Here is a 23,103-nt window from a genome sequence, read left to right as displayed (position 1 = left end):
TGCTCATCTCTACAGGATGCAAACAGGCATTAGACATAGACTCGGCCTCAAGGTCACTAAGAAGTCCTTGTGATTAGAAATGCAGGTCAACAGAGCCAGAAGGGGAGACCCTGCCCAGAGAGCCCCAGGTGGGGCGGTGGCATCTCAATAATTGAGGCTCTTTTAGTACAATAAAAAGTCATGTGCCAGGATGCCAGCCAGCTGTTGCCTGCCCAAGGGCTTGGAGATAGGTTTTAAGAGCTCTGCAAGCCACTTGTGAACCAGAGCCATGAAACAGGCCACTTTTGCCCAGGGCTGTCCCCAAACTCTGAGCCAAAGTCTGTGGCCCTGGGGGGCTGGCCAGCTGCAGACCCAGGGCCAGGGCAGGCCGTGGGATGACCCTCTTCCCCTCTGAAGGCAGGAGAGGCCCAAAAGACTGTCGGGCCTTGTCTTCACGACCTCCTGTCCCCCAGGAATGTCAGGAATGCCTCCAGGTCCCAACACCCGAGCTCCTGGGAGATCATCATTGTGGTTGCTCTTGGCGTTGTAGGATTTTGCCCACTGACCATGGGTGGAATTCTCCACAAAGTTGAAGGGCCTTGGTGTTTGAGGCTAGGCAGGATCCAGAGCTCCTGACTCCCACCACAGTAAAAATTCCCCGATGAGTTTCCTTAGCATACCCTCGGGGGGCCTCTGCCCATGTCCTTCCTCAACCCCTCCTTCTTCTATCATAGTCACTGTTGTCTCCTCTTAAGTTTCTAGACTTATCTTGTTTCATATGTGTGGACAAAAAGCATTTGGCGGTTTTCACTGTATTTGTCTCTATCAGTGGTTCTCAACCTTTCTAATGTCACGACCCTTTTAAACAGTTCCTCATGTTGTGGTGACCCCCAACCATAAAATTATTTTTGTTGCTACTTCATAACTGTAATTTTGCTACTGTTAATGAATCGTAATGTAAATACCTGTGTTTTCCGATGGTCTTAGGCGACCCTGCTAGCGGTTCTCAACCTGTGGGTCACAACCCACAGGTTGAGAACCGCTGCTGTAGAGCCTAAGACCATCGGAAAACACAAATATTTACATTACGATTCATAACAGTAGCAAAATTACAGTTATGAAGTAGCAACAAAAATAATTTTATGGTTGGGGGTCACCACAACATGAGGAACTGTATAAAAGGGTCACGGCATTAGAAAGGTTGAAAACCATCTAGGTACAAAGAGAGGTCTCGCTGGCTGAGGTTCAGAGGAAGAGCACTGTCAGCAGAGGCACGAGGAGCAGGATCGTGCCCACTGCCCAGCTCCGCTCCTCCTCCCTGGTCTCAGTGCCTCGGCTGCACACGGGTGGGGAGCACCTCATGCCTAAGTCCCACGGCTTTGGGGAAGCCAACTAGCGAGCAGATGCCAGAGAGCCATTGCCACTGAAGTTAGTTATCATGTTTAAGGCCACTACCAACCCCAGGACACCCACGCCAAGGCCTCCTCTGCATCCTCCCATCCTGGGCCTGTCAGCTGGACCACTTCCTCTAAATGGCCCCTTTGCCTTCCCAGACCTGGAATGTCTCCCCAAGGAGAAATGTTGACACAGGTGTGACTGCCCTTCCCTGAAGCTAAAGAATAACCCCAAACAAACCAAAGTAAAACACTTCACCAGTTCTGGCAAAGAACAAGGTACTTCCATCCCCACGGGGTGTCTGATGGAAAACACAGACTCCAAGGGGCCCGGCCTGCTGGGACCCTAAACAGAAGCCGGGCCAAGGGGCAAGTGAAACCCACCAGCTTGCCAAGCAGAGCAGTCTCAGAGCTACGTGCTCCTTGAGAGCCCCCACTACTGCTGCCAACAGAGCCTGTCCCCCTTCTGAGTGAGGATGGAGAGGATAGTGTAGAGCTGATGGGGCCGGAGATAACAAAGGTGCAGGTGAGGAAAAATATGGCTCTGGGCCAGGTAGTAGGTGCCCAGCTAAGACCCAAGGGCTCTTGGGGCTGTAGAAAGTGCTTTAGGTGAGGCTGTACAGGTCTGTGGGCAGGAGGGAAGGGAAGAGAGTGAGTCCCAGGTAGCCCTGACTTTAGAGTATTAGGACTGCGAGTCACCTACATAAGTCATTTTCAAAGGGGTTTGGTTTTGGTCTTGGTTTCTTTACATTTCTTTGTTTTATTTTGATTTTTAGTAGAATTCTGTTCCCCCTCCCCCCCCCAAAAAAATTAATAAAAACAGAGAAAGAAAAATGGTTCTTTCTGAAGTTGGGGGGTTGCTTCTGACATCTCTCACAAACCCCAGAGCTCCCAGGACATGGTGTGGAAAACACTCACTTGGTCGAGCCCCCTTCTTTCAGTGGTGCTACAGCCCCAGGCGCCTGGCCCCTAAACCAGAGGCGGCCCTCTGCTACCTGGCAATTGAATATTCAGGGAAGCTAGGCCTGGTGCCTGTCCACAGGTGATGCTCCCACCTTTTCCTTAAGTAACAGTCCAGCCCCCGGAGTCTCTCACCTGGTTCTGCCTCTCTGTGATAGGACTGGAGTCACAGAGGTGGCAGGATGAAGAAGTTGGGAGGACTGGAAATGTATCCGCCACACTGGGGGAGGAAGCTGTTGTGGAAACTGCGTGCCACTTCGAGGACCAAGTGTCTTGCTTGAGCTCAGTGGGAAGGCCCCGTTCAAGATGGGTGGGCTCCTGCTGATGTGGAGGCTGCCAGGCCAGACCAGATACTGGCCCAGGAGTGAGGGGCAGGGACAAGATCACCCACCAGCACACCCTGTGAGGTGCTGCAGAATCTCAGCACCTTAGACATGGAGTGTCCCTCGCTGCCTACTGGCCTTTCCCTCAAACCCTGCTCTGTCTCTCTCCAGTGACTCAGGACCACAAGCTCAGTCACCATCTCTTGCTTTCCCCCAGCCCTCCTGGCAGCGAGCACATCCCAGCTTCCTGCTTCCGACCTTGGCTTCCCTCCAGGACACACGTGGCCTCCCATTCTAGAGCATTCTCAGTCAGCTCATGTCCCCCACTCCACCTCCAGGACCCTCCTCCCACTCCGAGAGTCCGCAGGGAGGTGTCTTTCAGCCAGTCCTGACTTCACAGCTGCTTCTACCCAGGAGCATCCCTTTCTGGAGCAGGGAGTGAGCCAGGTGCTGCCCTTTCGTTTCTGCTCCATCATGGCCTTTGCCTTGTGCCCGCCCCCGCCCCACCCCGTCCCCACAGAGCACGAGGAACACAGCCATCCCATTGCTTCACTCTCGTGTTCCTTTATTGAGCTTCCACAGCGTGTGTGGTACTATGCTCCAGGGTTCAGAGCCACGGTCTAGTCAAAAGGAGCCCAAAGCTAGTACAGAGAATGTTTCATAGCTGCTTACATCTGGTAAGGGGTGGGGGAGGGGAGAGCTAATCACAAAACAAAGTCCTATTCCAAAGCAACAAAATCTCCTCTGGGAGTAATAGATATTCTACACACGCGCGCGTGCACACACGCCCTGGATGGACACTTTGGTGCACCCAGTGGTTGTATATGCATGCATATACAGTGTTGTGGGTAAGTAAGCGACTGTATATGCTGTCCGCGCGCAGGCAGGCACACACCACCGCACAGACAGAATCTGGCTTATTCTATCAAAGACACTAGCCTCCAGGTTCTAGTGAAGCCTCTGCCCTAGATGCCTGCAGCATGCAGAACCTGGAGATCGGAGAGTCACAGTAAAGGACAATGGGTATACATGGGCGCTTCTGTCCCCGGGCCCAGCCGCGGCACTGGAGGTCGCTCGTGGTCAGCGACAACAAAGACATTGTGAAGGGCTCACAGAGCAGAGCTGAGCAGCTGGAGGTCATCTGTCCAGTGTCAGGGCCACCTGAGCCCTGGTGAGTTCCCCAATCTTCAAGGCAGAATTTAAAAACTCTGGTTTTTGAGTGTGTAGTCCTGCAAACAGTATTCTCATCACAGTGCCACAGATCGAGGTGAGTTTTTCTCGCTCGCTCTCTGCAGCTTCCCACTTGTGCTAACGCATTTTGTAGTCATTAGATACAGATGTTTCGCACAGCTGTCCCTTGAAATCCAAGTCTACTGTGAAATCGAGGTCTCGCTGCAGAGAAGGAGCAAAGGGTCACAGCATCAGTGTGGTGATAAGTGCCGGCCCCATGCCCCTCCCTGCAGGCAGATGGATGGGCAGCTACTATGCTCCTAAGGTTTGCTGGCTAAGGAGTTCCCACCAACAGCCCTCGGGAATCTATTCTTGTGCCTCATTATCCTCACAGGAAGTTCTTTGATTCCTAACCTAAATCCTTCCTGTCATAATATAAACTGTTTCCTCTGATTTCATCCTGGAAGAATATAGAGTGGGGTGGGTGAATCTCCTGCGGCATATCCCTCAAGGCATTGCCTACAGCCAAGGTGGCTCAAACAGAGAGAATCACAGCATCCCTAATCCACTAGGCCCACTGAAGAAATGCAAACCAAACTTCTTCTGGGCCACCAGAAACTCTTATTTCCTTCTCAGCTCGTCCTAAATGAGGTGAAACCCATGGCAACAGCCTCTGTTCTCAAAGCCCCTCTATGAAGAGCTAGAGGCTGTGCTCCAGGCTGAGAGAGTCCAGGTGGGGAAGGAGGGGCTAGAAAAAGTCTCAAATTCCAGAGTTTTTAGAGGCCAACCTTGGAGACCTTCAGTAATGCCTAGTTACTAGTACATCCAAGCCCAACTTCTTACTGCCTCATCTGGTAATTTTCCTGATTGTGCACAAGGCACTGAGTCACCTGGGTGAGTGGACACTGGGACCAGCACTGTGGTCCCTTCTCTCTGACCCTTGCCCACACAGAGACTATCTTAGCACTCACCACATTTTTGGCATTTGGCTTCATGGAGATGGACCCATAGAGCTCTTCCCCCCTCCGGACAGTGAGGTAATCTTCCAGGTAGAAGACGGTCTGCTTCCAGTGGGTGTAGGGGGCATCAGGGGCTGAGGGGTGAAGGATGGGGAGGTAGGACAGAACAGTCAGAGAAGACATCTCCAGAAGGGCTGCGGCTGGGACCCTGCCTGCAAGTCACTGGCTTTCCTCTGGGACTCTGACCCCCACACAACACTCTTGTTGGGTCAGGTGCCAGCTCCAAGCCCACACCAGAACTCCTCCTCAGCCTCAGAGACCCCTCCTTCCATCAGATACCCACCCCTCAGGGCTGTGGGTCTTAGCTGTGGATCATAAGAGAACAAGCTGATATTACAATTTCATACCAAAAGGTGGAGGATGAATACCCTCTCACCAACTAAACTTCCTAACACAAATGAATCTCAGAATGCCACGGTGTATGTGTTTTAGTTCAACAGAGTGAAGACTTTCCAACAGTGTAGGGGAGAGATTCATAGAGTAGGACATCCTGTTTCCCCTTAAATGATATCATTTATGCAAACACCATAACTAACCCAGTTTCCCCACTTCCACTGCCAGCCCAGTCCTACAAATAGCTTTCCCTGCCTGCCTCTCTGCCCTAGAACCAAAATTAGTACCCTTGGCTCAGGCTCGCCAGGGGTCTCAGCTGTGCTGACCAACTGGCTCAAATAGAAATGAGGGATGATTCTCTTTCCACAGCCTTGACGCTGGGCCAGAGCCCACACCTCCTGCATGATCCAAAGTCACGCTAATGCTTGCACCTCCTCTGTATTTGCCATTAAATCATACACATCCCTCTCAGCACAGTATAGATTCCACAGCTCCATGAGAGGCACAGCTAATGGGCCATCTTCCTCAGCAGAAGCTGTCCCTGGAACACTCTTCCCCCCTGCTCCCTGCTCAACCAAGCTCTCTCTCCCTCATCCTTCAAGGTCACTTACTCTGTGAATCCCTGCCTGACCGCCCACCTGGACTAGGGCACCCTGAACCTGTGTGACCAGGGTGTCTGTCATGGTGCCGCACAAATGTCTTTTTTGCCCACTTGTTTGTGTCCTCCCCAAGACTGCAATCTCCATGAGGGCAGGGACCATGCCAGGCCTGCTCACCGTTATATCTTCAGTGTTTACCACCTCACTTAGTAAACCTGTAAGCACTGAACAAATGATTTATTTGATATAAAACCAGAATAGATAGACATCCCTATGGAAGCTTCAATGCATCCATAGATGCTCAGTTACACTTTGAACCTAAGAACAATAGAAGATCGCATCTTATAGTCAGTTTCTCTTGGCCCTTCAGGCACTTATCTTCCCCACCAGGATACAGGACTCATTAATACTGATTTCCTCTTTGCTTAGGACCAAAGTTAAAGATGAGAAGACTTGGGGGAGAACATAAGTGCCTTTTAAACACTCCAAAAAGCTGTCACATGGAAAAACTCATGTGTGACCTTGGAGGCAGAGCAAAGGTTAGTCGGTGGAAATTACTAGAAGGCAGACTTCAATTCACCAGAAAGAATTAGAACTGTATCACAAGCTTACGAGCCAGCTGGGGTCCACTGACTTGGGATTTATCATGCACCAAGTCAGACCAGGTGGCCTCTAACATCTTTCAAGCACCACTTGAATGGTGATGAAGACTTTGTCTTTCTTTGCCCTTTGCAACGAACTGGCTTGATCAAATGTCAGTGGTTTGGATTCAGACATGAGTAGCCTTCAGTGTGTGCATGTGGGAAATCAATGCAAACTCAAGGTCCTAGAGGGGGAAGAGCAGCCTGAACATTTGGAAGGGCTTGAAGGAGGATCATGGGCATGCAATCTGTGACTCTCCTATCCTGGATCCCCAAACACATTCAGCCTTCCTGTCCTTTAGTTTAAGGCATACTGCTGTCTACAAAGTGTGCCTGCTCCCAGCATCTTCCCTGCCAACTGCATCTAAATAAATTGTCAAAAGACAGTCTCCAGTGTGTGTGGAGAAGAGCAGTGTATGACTGACAGCGCTCTTGCCCCCACTCCACCTACAGCAGCTCATACATGTGTCTCTCCAGTTCTTATAGACCTGCAGGCAAGAGGATTCAAGCACCTTCCTTCTTTTACCTAGTCAGATGCCTCATGAGAATCCCAGAGACTTCACTGGCTCAGATTTGCCAGCCACCAAGCCTAGGAGTCTGACTCTGATGGTAGCCCCTGAAAATATGCCAGCCTTGGGTTAGAGAAAAGTGATCTCTCCCCCTGACATCAACATCAAAGGGTTAAGAACTTCCCCAAGGTCTCATTTCCATGATGGGTTCATTAGCTATGGACTAATTAAACCAGTCTTCTCAGTCCTGATCCTCCAACAAGATGTCCAGAAGAAACTTATTAAAATTCAACTGTTTTCACTCTACTAGGGATTCGAATTCAGTATTTCTGGGGGTGAGAAGGGAGCAGGTTTGCCAAGACTTAAAAATCTCCCCCAGGTGATACAGACGAACAGCCATGACTGAAATTGCTGAGCAAACCTAATGGTTCACATCTGATAACACCTTTTGGATGGGTGTCAGTGGAAAGGACCCAGTTTCCAGCTTCCGCTTTGCCACGTATTTGCACATGACCCTGGGGCTCATTTTCTACGCCTCCAGACCATGGGGCTCTGTGAGGGTTAGATGGGATGAGAACAGGGAAAAGATACACTAAGGATGACCAAACCTGTTGTGCACAGTTTACTTCTGTTTTCCTGGCATAATTATTACTAGCTCTCCCTTTCTCTCAAAGGTTTCCTTAATTGAAAGATAAATTATATGATCACCCACCCTATAACATAGTAAGCCTATGTCAGGGTGTTACTAAGCATTAGGTAATATATCATTTTACTTATGCATAAACTATGGCTCTGGCCTGCAAAGGTGGGCTTCTCGATTCTAGTGATCTAGATTCTAGAATGTCCTGGGGAAGCATCCAGAAAGTTGCTGTGCACCACGGCCAACACTCACCACAGGGCTGTGCAGGACACCTGGTGTTCCTGTCAGTGAGCAAGTCTTTTCTTCTCCTCCCCTGCCCCCAGCTTTCCCTGTTATGAAGATAAACTTCATACTCAATATCTGGACCCCTTTTCTCCCTCCCTGAGGCCTCTCCCCTCACAGTCTCTCTGGGTTCTGGGTTACGGACAGCTTGTTTTTGTATTTTGAAGTGATGGTGACCAATACTGCCTGCAGGATTCCAAGTGTGTATGCATTCATCTATCCCTCCATCCGTCCATCCATCCATCCATTGATTCATTCAACAGACATCTATTCAAGATGCCTCTGATGTGCCAGATATGGTCCAAAATTTGGGGACCAGCAACCAATAGAGCCTTGTCCCCCTCAGATCCTACCCCCTAAGTGAGAAGACAAGTCTGGCATGAGTTGTGACCACAGGGGCCATGGGAACAAACAGCAAGGTTTCCACAAGGTTATTCCTGGTGCTTTTGGAAAAAGAGTGGAATCCTGCTTTCTGTTTCACTTCCCAATGGTTAACTGGAATCTAATACTCTTCCCATCTGTTTAATGTGTAATGATATGCCCCAGGGCAGTGGTCGGCAAACTCATTAGTCAACAGAACCAAATATCAACAATAAAACGATTGAAATTTCTTTTGAGAGCCAAATTTTTTAAACTTAAACTTCTTCTAACACCACTTCTTCAAAATAGACTCGCCCAGGCCGTGGTATTTTGTGGAAGAGCCACACTCAAGGGGCCAAAGAGCCGCATGTGGCTTGCGGGCCGCAGTTTGCCGACCACGGCCCCAGGGGGTTCACAAGCTCTCTGAAGAATTAAAGACTATGCACCAAGAAGCTTCTTTGACCTGAGAAAATGACTCAGTGTCAAAGGACGGCAAAACTAAAAAGGGCTGCCAGGTCACCTAGGTCCAATGGTGTCATTTCACACATAACTAACCCAAGACCCAGAGACTAACTTGCCCAATGTCACCTTCAGCATCTGACCATCCTACTTTGCTGAATCCTGGGAAAACCAGGACTCAAATCCAGGCTTTCCCTTCTACCTACTACACAGCAGCCCTGGGGCCCCAGGTCCATTTTCCTCCCTGTACCTGCCTAAGATGTGCCAAAGCGGTGAATGGGGAAGCTAGGCCTGCTGGCTAGCACAGCATGGAAACCTGGGCGCCTGTGCCCATCAGAGCTCCTGCCTGGAGCTACAAAGAGGAGGTGGCAGGCCATTAACAGGGATTGCTTTCAAGCTGCACAAGACTCAGTGTGTTTTGGGGTGGGCTCCCCAGTGTCAGCTGCTGCTGGGCTGAGATGGAAGCACGGTTGGGGGTTGATGAAGAGGGATCACATAAGCAGGCTGCACTTTGCAAGAAGTTCAAAAATAGCTGAGACCGAACAATACATTGTTTAGGCCTGCACACACATGTGATAAAACTTTTCTAAAATAGTAAAACAATAAGGAACACAAAATTTAGGACAGTGTTCACCTAGAGGTGATATGGGGCGGGGCAGGGATAGTAGAGCATCCAAATGGATGGAAAGGCATTGATAGCATTTAAGTGAATGAGTTAGGTGGTGAGCTCACATGGATTTATTATGTGACTGTAAGTTAATTTACTTACATTTATGAATTATAACCATATTTATTAATGGGGTTCTGGGTAATATTTTATATTCTAATAATTTATTTCTTAGCTAATGTATTACATTCTAATAATAATAATAGTCTTATTTCTAATTACTAGTTATTTTATTCTCATTTCTGAGTTAGGTGGTGAGCTCACAGGTATTCATTATATTAATAAATAAATAAGCAATAAGTGAACCATGCATGACCCAACTATGACAGTATGTCATGAACCAAGAATTAATATTGATCCAGTTCTGTGCATCTGGGATCCTTAGAAACAGAAAGGAAATCCTCCTTGGTGTCAGAGTGCAGAGGGTCTGTGTAAAGCCCACTGCCAAACCCTTGCTAACTGGTAAGGACATCTGCTCTGTGCGGGAAGCAAAACCCCACGCTGACATCTCAGGGTGTCTGAGAAAGCAGCTAACCAATTTAATTTCCCCTGATAGCTGTGTATGTGGAAAGGCTGCAGCAGGAGGGATCCGTCAGCCAGCAGGCATGCAGTCAGAAGGCATACCGCAGTCAGGAGATGGAATTGCCCTTCCAGAGGACGTCAGCACTGGTGAGGCATGCTTGCACAAGGGCAGTGGTTTTCAACCTTGATCGTGCATCATAATCACTTGGAGAACTTAAGGCACAGATTCCAGGGCCCCACCCCAGAATGATTGACTCAGTAGGTCTAGTGAGGCCGGAGAATTTGCATTTCTAACAAGTTCCCAGGTGATGCTGATGCTGCTGGTCCATGGGCCACACTCCGAGAGCTTCTGCACCAAGACACGGGAAAGGAGGACTACAGGACATCCGAATGTCCTTTCAGAATCTAAGTTCCTGAGATTCTGTGCACAGGGGAGGGGACATAATGCCATGACTGCGAAAGACAAAGAGGCATGCTCAGACCTTGAACTGGACCCAAGGTCTTTGAGCTTATAAAACATTCTCGTTACCCTTTTCTCCTAGGGGCTTGTGTGGGACTATGGTGGGTGTGACCAGGAACAGGAAGGAAAGGAGCTGTGGTTGGAGACTTAGCATTGAAATTCTCACCATTTTCCAGGCAGCCCAGGGCTGACTTCTTTGATTCTGAACTTGAATTTAACCAAGACTCCTACTTGTGGGGGGGTTGGGAGAGGGCATCAGGAATGTTGTCCCTGCCACCACAAAGCCAGAAAGCCATTTCCAGACAGAATTCCCCAGGCTGTCTGCTTGACCTCAAGAAGCCCAGCTGAGACCTACAGGGCTGGAGCCCAGGCTTTCAAAAACCAGAATTTTCCCAGACTTCCCCGGCCCACTGACTTCCTTAGCACCTGCAGCAGGGCAGGTCATCATCCTGGTGGTTGTGGAGGCAGAGCCAGCCTTTCTCCACGCTTGGCCTCCAGTCACAGCCCTGGTCCCCACACAGGCTCCTTGGCCCTCTCACTGCCCCCACTCCTCACCATTGTGAGGCTGAGTTTTCTCCATTTGTCAGGGTCTAGGTAAAACCTCCCTGCTCCATCCTGGCTGGCCCTACCCACCAAGAAGATGAGCTTGCAGGCTGCCCTCGAAGAAGGGTAACCGCTGTACCGACTCAGACTGGACCTCTGGTTTCCCCAGGGCAGGGAGCGCCAGCACTGGCCTGGCTGACGGAGATGAGAAAACCCTGGTATTGGCAGTTGGGAGACACTGGTTCTGGACAAAGCCCTTCCATGAGGGATTAGATAAGTCGCTTGCTCTCTCTGACAACAGGTAAGAGAGGAGCATTGTCACCAGGTCTTCTGAAGTAAATAAATCCTTGAATTCTGGTAGAACCCACCAATTCCTGCCATGTGCACACTAACCCCAAATGCATGCTCCCAGGTCCCAGGGTGACCCCACGTGAGTGGTGACTCTGAATACATCCCCATAGAGATTTGTTGTTGTTTTTTTAGAGAGAGATTCGTTTAGGATCTGCTATGATCCAAGCACTGCCATAGAAGCCAAGAGAGCAGAGACTAATGAGATGTGGTCCCAATTCACAGGGAGACCAAAGATTGCAAAATGGGTGGAAATGTTGAAAAACGATGGCATGCCTTACATTGAATTTCTGTGCCGTTGTTTATAAAAAGAAAGTAGATATCTCTGTGAGCCTATGGAAGTACCGCCAACACAACTTGTTAAATAAAGGAAAGGTAGCAGAAGGCAGTGTACGGTCTGAGCCAACCTGTGTTTTTTTAAATGCTGTAGTTTGATATTGTACTCTAGTTATGTAAGATGCCACCAATGTGGGGAGCTGGGCATAGGGTTCACAGAACTCTATGTGCTATGCTTGCAACTTCCTGTGAGTCTATATTTCAAATAAAAAGAATAAAAAAGGTGTATATAGATATGGATGTGCTTGTGCACCACTGAAATTTTTTGGAAGGATACAAAAGAAATCCTTAACAATATACGCCTCTGAGGTGTGAAACTGGGGTGAATGGGGAAAAAACTTTTTATACCCTTTGGTTTCTCTTTGCTATTGTGTATAAGCATCACTTTAAACATGGCCATGACAGATCTAAGCACAGGGTGTTAGGGAACCCGAGGAGGACACCTAAGCTTGACCCAAGAGGGAAGGAGGGGATTAAGTACTACAGAGCTGACAGATGAGGCCTGTGATGGGGTGGGCCAGGTGAGAAGGTGGGGACAGGGAAGGTGTTATGGGTTAAATTGTGTCCCTCCAAAATTCACATGCTAAACCCCTAAACGCCAATATCTCATAATATGACTATATTTGGAGCTGGGCCTGTAAAGAGGTGATTAACTTAAAATGAGGCCCTTATGGTGGGCCCTAATCCAATCTGGCTGGTGTCCTTTAGAATGAGATTAGAACATACACGGACACCAGGGATATGTGCACACAGAGGACAGGCCACATGAGGACACAGGGAGAAGGCAGCCATCTGGAGGAAAGGACATGACAAGAGCTTCTGACATAATGTAAAGACCCTCTTGCTCCCATGGCACACTGCGGTGGACACGGAGTTGGGGTATGCGAGGCAATTCCCAGAGACTTGAGCAGCCTCACTGAATTCAGGGAACTACAAAATGCTTTGTGAGAATGGAACAGGGGTGGAAGGCAAAGCATAGGAGGGGTGAGAAATGAGGTTGGAGGAGTGGGTTAGGGCTAGGTCTCCGAACCCTCACTTACCTGGCTAAGACATTTGGGCTTATCTGCTACAGGCAGTGAGGCACCTCTGCAGGAGGGCTGGGAGGGAGAACGCGGTGGTCTTTGGGGACCACTGCCAGGGAATTAATGAGGATGGACTGGGTGGACGTAGTGAAGAAAGCAGGACACATAGAGACGCCACTTGTAGTCTACTGAATCTGTAGTGAGGCATGGCAGGGGGAGAGAAACCTAATTCCACTCTGTTTCCTTACCCCCTCATAAAATATGCTCTAAAAATGCTAAATAAACAAATGTGCATTTGAAAAGGAACCCAAACCCCTGCCTCTCTTCACTTAATGCTCTCTCATAGCTCTGGCCATGGCAGCTATGATTTTATTTACCTTCTCCTTGGGCAGCCAAGAGTTTGGTGACATGAAATTTTCTCAGATTACTTCGCAGCTGCAGAAGGCTTAAAGATGCCAACTAAGGGCCCCTGGCTAATGCCCAGGTCCTTCCCCCAAGTTGGGGCCAGCCCTGTGTCACTCCCCACAACGCCTCAGTATGGGGGAAGGCTCACCTGTGGAAAACCCCATTTTCTTGTGGCACTTGGTAAATTCAATATTAAAATAGGTGACCAGGGCGTGGATGTAGTCATTGCGCTGGATCTGCAGGCAGAAGGCAGATGTGAACGACAGCTCTTCCGTCTTGACTGTGTAAATGTCCACCTCCTGCAGCCCAGAGAAGAGAGAAAGCCGGACACTTAGCACCTCCACCAGGGTTGTGTCCTGGTGGGCAACTGCATTCTGCAGGGGACTACCTACTGTACACTCTCCAGGGTGTCATTACTTAAGGATGACACCCTCCCTATGACCCCCTCCATTCTTTCTAGGATGAAACAATGAGACAAACAGATATGAGTCAGAACCCAGAGGGAACAACATTAAAAAGGTAAATCTGTTGGGGGTGGGGGCTGATGGAGGGGGAGGGGATAGAAAAGAAGCTTCATTAGATGGAGCAACCCTAAGCCCAAACTGAATGTCCTCAGAGTGGTCCACCTCTCTCGTTATGTTCATCTAGTGGTTCTCACAGTGAGGTCCCAGAATGACAAGTGTGGGCATCACTTGGGAGCAAATTCTGAAGGGAGGGAATCCTAGCCCTACTGAACCGGAACAGCAATCTGTGCTTTATCACATCCTCCCAGTAATGGGGGAACCAGACTCTCATTTTCCAGATGTTTGACATTTTAAGCGACTGGCAGTAGGAGACAACAAGTATTATTACAAGAATGAGGACCCCACAGTCATTGACTGAGCTAAAGGAAGTCCTGCTGGGCATTTATAACAGGTCTGGACAGTGAAAGAAAGGAAGAAAGAAAGAAAGAAAGAAAGAAAGAAAGAAAGAAAGAAAGAAAGAAAGAAAGAAAGAAAGAAAGAAAGGGAGAAAGAGAGAGAGAGAGAGAGGGAGGGAGGGAGGGAGGGAGGGAGGGAGGGAGGGAAGGAAGGAAGGAAGGAAGGAAGGAAGGAAGGAAGGAAGGAAGGAAGGAAGGAAGGGAAAGAAAGAAAGAAAGAAAGAAAGAAAGAAAGAAAGAAAGAAAGAAAGAAAGAAAGAAAGAAAGAGAAAGAAAGAAAGAAAGAAAGAAAGAAAGAGGGAGGGAGGGAGGGAGGAGAGAGAAAGGGAAAAGGGTAAATAAGAATTGAGAGTTTTTCAGTTCTGGCTGGAGAATGAAGAACTAATAATTCTAACAATTTCAGCTGGGAAGTGGCTGAAAATCAATCTTGTGTGAGGAGCTAGTGTAATAAAAGTTTGCACTGTGCTGTTCTTTTCTATGTGAAGAATGTTGGCTGTTGTTTGCTGGCTCCAGTGAGACAGGGCAAACTTTTCAAGAGCCCAAAAGGCATCCAGGCAGCTTTCAGTGAGGTCTAAGGGAGGACTTCCCATGGTCGGAGTGTGTAGCAAGGATCTCTGTCCTGAGGACTGCAAGAGCCAGACACCTGTGTGTCTGGGATGGTTCTCAGAGGAAACATTGGGAATACATGTTGGGAATGAAAAAAACCTGTTGGGAATCATTAGGACAGGGGTCTGAGGGTGGGAAAGAAGAGCAGGGAAGAAACAAAGTAAGGTAGCAGAAATGCCCTTATCTCTACATATTTCCAGGGTAAATAAGTGAATAGCAGATGTGATGCATCTGGGGACCTTCAAAGAGAAGTCCTGCCTCCAGGGGACAAGGAGGAGGGAGGTGTGGTCAAGGGAGCCAGCGATCAGAGCCCTGTGGTGTCTGGGGTGAGCAGCTTTAACATCCCCGGGGGAGCTGAGCTCGGACTTATTAGTTGGGAAGAGGTGGGACTACAGGTTTAAGGGAATGTGGGAGCCCCAATAATGTTAAGAACTAAGGGAATGATGAACCCTGGGTTGGGCATGCAGAAGTAGAAAGCCAGTCCCCTGAATCCAATGCAAGAGCCCCTCGGAAGCATTCCCAGGAAGTGGCCATCTGGTGCTTGCTTGAACACCTTAGGGATGATGTATTCATTACCTACCAGGCAACTGATTCCATTTCCTAACACCTCCAATTGGTGGATCCCTCTACGTAATGAATGAGAGCCTACACCAGTCTCTGCAATCTCCACCCACAGAATAGGCTGAATGCCTGTTCCAGCTCACACCAAAACCTTTTCTTCTCCAACTGCCTCTGTTTTTCCATTTGCTTCTCCAAAGTCATGCTTTCTGACTCCTTCACCAGCATCTGACCTCAAAGAGCACACTGCTGGCTCTTCCATTTAGTTGGCCAACCTCCTCCCCCAACTTCATCCCTCTCACAATCCTTTGTCCTTTCTTCCTGGGGCCTAAGTGCAGCGGCCCTCCATTACATGTCATTCTGCTAGTTTGGGCCATCACCCCCGTTCAGGAAGTCTGTTTAGACCCAGTGCCTGTCAGCCTTCATGCTGATAATTATCCTTCCTGGCCACGTGTTGTCCACAGGTTCCCTCCGGCTCAACAACTCTTAGGGCAAGTTGTGCTGACTATATTTGTATTAATGGCATCAGCACAGTCCACCCGGCTCCCAGTGCCTACACTCACTGACTTTTCCATCTCCTTCTTAGTCAGGGCCAGCTAGCCAGGCTCCAGGCTCTTTCCAAGGTCTGTGGCATTTTTTTCTCTGTCCCCTCTTCCACGAGCCTAGCCTGGTCTTTTTACCCTACTTCTGGCTCATCCCAGCAGCCTTACCACCTTTGTCTTGCCCCTGCCATTGGACTGGAGCTCTGTACTGACAGAGGCCACATCTTACTGGTCTGTGTACCCTCGCTGTGTGACATAGCACCTGACAGGTCTCCTATGTGACAACTATCCTCCCTTTCCCAGGTCTCTCCTTTATACCAACTGACTAATCTCTCAGATCCATTCAGACTGTGCCGCTCCCTGCATCCAAACCTCCCATGAGTCCTCATGGCTTAGCTAAAAATATCCAAACATATTGGCCTGAACACAGGAGGGGAGAACTGGAAAGTGGGCTCTGTGACACATCTAGACCTGGCTCTTTTTCCTTCTGTCACTCCTCTCACTTCACACGCACACACCACCCATCTATCAGGAATTCTATCCCTATAGGGTCTTGCTCTCAGCTGTCCATCAATCAAATGTCAACTATCAACAGTATTAGCTGACAGTGTTCACCAGGTCCTGCAGACATTTGCATCTTAATGGGGACCTATGAAGGAATAAAAGCCTCCAAAACAGAAATAATGGAGCTATACATTAAAATGGTGCCAATGGAGGAAGTGGGTCTTTAGGAGTGGGGGTTGGGCCATCTGTGAGAGTGGGACCAGCTGTGGCTGGGCTTCTGAGACATGGATGCCCTCTGGGCTCAGCTCCACTCTCCTCTCAGACCCCAAGTCTACAGAATCAAACGCAGTTATCCTGGCTCCCCAAAACCCAGACCCCTTTGCTGGAAGGTTGCTTTCTTTTCACAGCAGCAACAGCATTTCTGAGACCCCTGGACTTGGCCTCAGGTGACCCCCATGAAGTGGAGGGCTCCACAGGCATTAATTACTCAGAAGAGCCCCTGGTTGCTGCTATCCCCACCACTAAACAATGTTACAAATGGTTGTCTCAGAGTAGAAGTCTGGTCAAAACAGAGTCTTAATTATAATAAAGTGTCACACTCTGCAGCGTTAATAGCATGAAAATAGCAATTAAGTGTGTGAATAAGGGCAAGTGTTTTCCCAACAGGCTCAGCAAGACATTTGCTTAGCACATTAGCAAGATAGCTGCTAGAGGGGTGCTCCTGGTGGAGGAAGCAATCACAGCCAGTCCCCAGCCTTCTCAGAGGTCAGGGAAGGTGGGGGGGCGGGGGGGGGGGGGGAGGGACAGGACTGCAGCTCAGAGCTCCAGTCCTGACACCTCCTCACAGCCTCTCTGCCCCTCTATAACAAGGTAGTAAGGAGTTAGGAAAATTCCAGAGCAGGAGAAATAGGGAAACTGAGACAAGAAAATTAAACAAGGCCTAACAAGTTTGGACAGCTTTACAATTTGCAGCAAGATCTTATCTTTCTCAGTCAAGGAGCTTGAGAACAAATGACTAATGTTTCTCCTCTCTCACCAGAGAATACATGGCTTAAATCAACCTGGAACTGCTAAGGCAGGAGGGGGAAAGGGGAAGGAAAGAAGGGAGAGTTTATCTCACCCACCAAAGAAGTCAGCTGTCTCAGGGAAGGGGGAGCATAGGGGGAGTTTTATCTCACTCCTTAAACCAGGGGTGGTGAACCTTTTTTTCTGCCAACGGCCATTTGGGTATTTATAACATCATTCAGAGGCCATACAAAATTATCAACTTAAAAATTAGCCTGCTCTATTTGGTCAAACACTTAATTAACTCACCCTTAATGCCTTGGCAGGGCCAAACCAAATGATTTTGTAGGCCTTACATGGCCCACAGGCCGGACGTTCCCCACCCCTGCAAAGCCGGCAGTCTCGGGCTTGTCAAGATAAAACTGTAAAATGTTTCTCATAAGTTCTAGGAAAGCCATAAACAAAGAAAAAGGGAGACCTTGAAGCTAGTCTGTACCAAGATATCCAGCAGAGGAATTTTAAAACCGGAAGACAGAAAAGCACAAAAAGCCAAACCTCTACTAGGCGGGGCTCCTCAGATTAGCTGAGAGCCATCTGTGCTTCATAAACCAGGGGTATTTTGATAGGTTCGCTTGCCTTGAATCTTTAATAAATTAACTTGCTTTATTTCTTTAATTTATTCGCTTTACTACAACACAACTGTCTGGGGTCACTCATTTGAATTCTTTCCTATGAGACTGACAAGAACTGAGGAGGGGACAGCCCTCCTTCAATTCAGGGGGCTGTTCGATAACACCTTTTCTGGTATTTCTGGTGCCTGTAACACCTTCACTGAGTCTGGCTGCTTTCCCCTGGCTGCACTCACGTGCTACCAAAGGGAAGTCCCTTACTGGTTCCTGGCTGGAATGAGGCAGAGGAAGGAATCTAGGGTGCCTGGACAGATGGAAACAGGCTAGTCCACAGTATGACCAGCAGATGTACAGTGTCACACCTGCAGGTCAGGGACAGAAAGCCACCTGGGGCCCACGCATACTGAGGAATTATATCACCAAACTAAAGGCATGACAAACAGCTGCCTAATGGTCAAATAGAGCTGCCACGTGTCATTTTGACAAATATAGTTGTACAGTGAATTCTATCTATTCCACTATAGTTACAGAAATGTTTGCACTATGGTGAGCATGCTTCACAGTGTACTTTCCTGGTTCTTGTTTGGGACACCTGAAGGGAGAGGGGCTGGTAGGAAGAAGTTAAAGGACACGTTTGACCACAATCAATCCTGCCTGGACTTGGAACTGGCCGCATAAAGTAGTGAGAACTGTGTCAGTGGAGAGTCTGAGACTTAGACTCAAAGCCAAATCTCTTAGATAGAATGTTATGAGAGGGAGACAGAGTCTGTTGAGACCTGTGTGAGGCTCATCTTGAATTTTTGCTCTCAGGGGTGGTTCTAAATGCCACAGTGACGCTATGAACCAAGGGTTGTGGTATTAGGAAGACGGTGTCTGGGGACAAAGCACATTTCTCATCTGTCAAATCAGCAGTTTGCATTAGTCCTTCAGAAACTTCCTCTCCTCCCCAGTGGTCCTGGGCCCCTTCCCCTTCATGCACTGTAAATGTCCCAGTCCTCCACACCAATATTTCCAGAAAAGAGGTGATATGTACAGGACAGAGCAGGCAAGTATGTTTTAGCAAGATTAGGGCTGAGTGGGCTGATGAATACTTACATAAATGAATCCAGATTTTTAAATTAAAAAATCAGCTTGAACCATATGAAATTAATGTCTTCCTCGCTTTTAAAAAATCACATATCAATAGTTTATATGACTCAACATAATATATTAACATATATGCATGCAAAGACTTAGCAAAAGGACTGGAAAGCTCAATCCAACGTGTGAACAGTGGTCCCTCTAGGACAGTGGTTCTCAACCTTTCTAATGCCGCGACCCTTTAATACAGTTCCTCATGTTGTGGTGACCCCCAACCATAACATTATTTTCGTTGCTACTTCATAATTGTAATTTTGCTACTGTTAATGAATCGTAATGTAAATATCTGTGTTTTCCGATGGTCTTAGGCTCTATAGCAGCGGTTCTACAGAACCGCTAGCAGGGTCGCCCAAGACCATCGGAAAACACAGATATTTACATTACGATTCATTAACAGTAGCAAAATTACAATTATGAAGTAGCAACGAAAATAATGTTATGGTTGGGGGTCACCACAACATGAGGAACTGTATTAAAGGGTCGCGGCATTAGAAAGGTTGAGAACCACTGCTCTAGGAGGAGCATGTGCTTGAAAGGGAGGGAAGGTCAAGGGGAGCTTTGCGTTTTACTCTATCAAATTTGGTTTGTTTGCATATTCAATAATAATGAGAACGCACTAGGGATTGATATCATGGGAATGCTGAACAGGTGTTCTGCATCTGCACTGAAGAAAGCTTTGGGGGGGAAATGTTAGGTCATGTATGAACAAGAACACTCAAGTGGGTATTGCTGTCTGAACATCCCTCGTGTGCTAGGACATGGGAGTGTAATGACGATTACACAGCAGATTTCGGTACTGGATTTCTTTGGTAAGAGGGCCATTCACCTTTGAATGGAGTAGTTTACTCAAACCCGAACAGACCCTCCTGCCTGCAGGATGTCCTTTCCTCTATTACCCCTGCCCCAACACCACCAAGGGACAAGTACTGACTCCCGCCAATCAGCTGTGCCACTGTGGACTCCAGTTTCTCTCTGTATGATTTTTTGACTGGTCATCTTGTGATGCCAAATGCTCTGGCTAAGGTGTTCTTGACACCAGGCCGGGGTCAGGCAGGAGCTGGCAATGCCTTACTCCAGGCCCACCACTCTCCAGGGTGACAGAGCTGGGTTCCAGGCATGCCCACAGGGTGGCACAGCTGGGTTCCCAGCATGTCCAGGCCCAAGAAAGATGAGTCTGCAGACCTTTATTAAACAGGCATTGGTCACCACTTGCTTTGGGTCCACGATGTCCACCAGGGGCTCCTTCATGGCAACGTCCCGGATGCAGCTCATATCAAAGCCATAGACATTCTCCCACCCTGAGGGAAGAGAACAACACATGAGGGCCAACAGCAGGATCCCCCAGAAGTCTCCCAGACCCTCCCAAGTACCAGAGCAGGGCATGCCCAAGAGGGTGAGGGGCAGCCCGTGCTCCCCTGCATCAGAATAGGAGAAGAATGGCTCATCTGGGTGGAGAGCTTTGCAATGTGCCAAATGCTCATTCACACCATCTTATGTGTACAGGTCCCTCTTTATGGTTAGGAAAACTAAAGCTCAGAGAGGCTGGGAAACTTCTCTAGGGTAATTCAGCTAGAATGCTACAGGCCTAAGAATAGAATCCAAATTACCTGTCTTCCTACACCTACTTTCCTATCCCCATCTCTGAGCTAGCAGAGTCTCCTCTGAACTTTCTTACCTGCACCCACATTTCTATGTCAGTGCCTTTGCTCCAGACATTCTGCACACCTAGAATGGCCAGCTCTCTCCCTTCTCCTGTCCCCACTCACTGAACCTTCAATGCAACAGAGAGAAACATGGGCGTGTAAAGTGAAAGAGGCTACAGTTTGAATCTCAGCACCACCAATTATTGGTCAAGCCTTGTGCAAACTCCCTAACCTCCCTGAATCTCAGTTTTTCTTAACTGCAAAATGAGGGGGTGTCCATGAGAGTCTTTACCTCTCTCACATGCCATGATGCTCTCACTAAGGAGCTTTCCCATAAGAAATATCTCCCAGGTGGGGCACACACCACCCCAGTGGTGCTCAGTGGCCCCTTGGGCAGCTCATAAGATGCTTTGAGAAGAAGAAATTTTTAGGGTTCAGGATTGGTGAGTAAATGAATGCAAGTCTGATGGCCCAAGATCACCCTTAAATGATGATAATCATTGTGATCACTGAGTGACCACCAAGCCCAGGCCAGATTCTTCACTTCAGATCCCTGGAAACCCCATGGGGATGGATACTTGTGTATGTCAGATGAGGAATTAGGGCTGGAAGAAGTTGGCATCTGACTCACATGCAGTATCGGGCCCAATGTCACTCATCAGGGAGATGGTGACACTAGGTTTCAAACCCAGCTTGTCTCCTGACCGTGCAGCTGCACTGAGCCAATGTGACAGCACTGGGAATACAATTTCCCTTCGCACAATGCAGAGGGTGGCTTGCAGAGGCCTCAGTTACTAGGCAGCTGAACTCTCCGTTTACAGACAGGCTTAGAAATGCATTGAAAGGAGAGATGTTTTGTCCTAAAATCTTTCAAGATTAAATTTTTTACAATGTTCATCAAATACATGGTATCTTAGGGAACTATGTCCCTGTATGTTTGGGAGAGGGGGTGTGTGGGGAGGGAACAAAAAGCAGCCAGTGAGAGCTGTGTTCCTTTGACTCACGCTTTTCTAAGGCACATAAAGACCTTCCTCAGGGAGAAGAGGCAGAGAACATAACCGTCTCCCAGAGGGTGAGCACTTGTGAAAGTCTGGCTTGAGGATAAGATGCCAGTCATACCCCATTAAATCACCCGAGGCTGGTGCCAAATTCCCAATTGAAACCTGCATTTGGAGAAGGAAGCTGCTCGGTCAGCAACAGGACCTGCACCAGACTCCCCTCTAGAATCTGGAAATACCTACCCATCCTCTTCCCAGAGAAACTTTCTCACTAAGACACACTGCCTTTGTCTGGAATCCTTCCTTAAGAGCCTGCACCATGCTCCTGCTCTTACTGTCTGGCGGCCGTGGCATAAGTTGAATTTAGTGCAAGTGTTAGGCAAATACCTGAGAGAGTCTGTGCATGTAATAGTTAAAGGCCTGGGCTTTGGAGTTCAAATCTGGGCTCTGCCATTTATTTTCTGTGTAACCTTCACAAGAATTTAGCCTCTCAAAGAGTTGCTTTCTTCTTCTTTAAAATGGAGATGATGATAACTTCGGTTGTTATGAGGATTAAACATGATAATAAACATACAGAGCGTAAGGCAGTGCCTGTAGAGAGAGGTTGACAGATAGTGGTTGTCATTATGTGGTTGGAGCGTTGGCTTTGCCACCATTTGAGCTGTGTAACCAGGGGCAGATCAATCTTTTCCCTGAGCTTATTTGTAAAATGGGGAGTTTGGTTCACTAGTTCTGTGTTCCACAATCATCTGGGACACTTTTAAAAATACAGATACCTGGGCCCAATAAGACCTACTGACTCAGGACCCAAAGAGCTGGAACTTTACAAATCCATACAGGCAATACCAACCACAGTGTGGAAACTTTGTGTTAGATAACCTTTAAAGTTCCTCCCAGTCCTCCAGGGATGAACTTGAAGTCTCACGGCCTTTAATAAACCCTTTCCAGCCATTCCCCACCGTGGAGCCCTCCTGATCCTCAGTACTTACTGCGTAGCTTTTGGCTCAATACAGACCCACATATAATGCTCTTTCATTCCCAAATATTTAGTGTCCATACTGCTTCACAATATCCTATGTTTTAGGTGTGTGTGTGTTTTTCAGGGGTTAGTTCATTTCTTATGTCCCCAGCTAGACTATACTACCTTCAGTTATTCAGGAGACCGATCAGCCAGGACATTAGATTTTTCCCTCTCCTTTCTGCTGACCATTCATTTCCCAAAACCTCCTTGAACATAAGTGGAGCAGGGATGGGAGACAATGCAAATCAAGCAGGTTAATTTTTGTTGCAATTCTGTCTTATCTATCAAATGAGTGAATGTGGAGTAAGGTCCATTTGCTACCAGGAAATATTGCTATTAATTTTCTGGTGATTTAAATAATAACATCAGAAAGATCTGCGAACTTTTGTTTAAGGATTGAAACAAACTCTTTAAAAGAGCTGCACTGTGGTGCAACGAATGTAACTGAAGCAACAACGAAGCCCAGGCCTACCAAAACTACATACTAAGTTGACTCAAATCACCACTTTAATAGCTCAGTGGAGAAAAAGACATGTTCTTTCCTGGGAATACATATTATTCATCTAT

At 48.0% G+C, this 23,103-nt stretch overlaps 1 protein-coding gene across 6 annotated transcripts in view; it reads right to left on the bottom strand.

Annotated features, from left to right (window-relative positions):
* The window catches only part of PRMT8 (protein arginine methyltransferase 8), a 120,118-nt gene that overhangs the window by 11,055 nt on the left and 85,960 nt on the right, over positions 1–23,103 (bottom strand). For 5 of the 6 annotated variants that reach the window (XM_080660338.1, XM_080660337.1, XM_080660336.1 and 2 more), the window contains 4 exons: positions 20,057–20,172; positions 13,120–13,270; positions 4,798–4,919; positions 3,197–4,048 (listed from right to left, as the gene is read on the bottom strand). In XM_080660338.1, coding sequence (XP_080516464.1) covers positions 3,965–4,048; positions 4,798–4,919; positions 13,120–13,270; positions 20,057–20,172 — 473 coding nt within the window. In that variant the 3' untranslated portion in view covers positions 3,197–3,964. Of the gene's footprint in view, positions 1–3,196; positions 4,049–4,797; positions 4,920–13,119; positions 13,271–20,056; positions 20,173–23,103 lie in introns of those variants that run through there. The other variant, XM_080660339.1, reaches the window with a different exon arrangement.

Source organism: Plecotus auritus (assembly GCF_963455305.1).
Source record: "Plecotus auritus genome assembly, chromosome: 3".
NCBI classification, from domain to species: Eukaryota; Metazoa; Chordata; class Mammalia; order Chiroptera; family Vespertilionidae; genus Plecotus; species Plecotus auritus.
The sequence above is the reverse complement of the archived record's forward strand: the minus strand, read 5'-3'. Positions and strand labels throughout refer to the sequence as shown.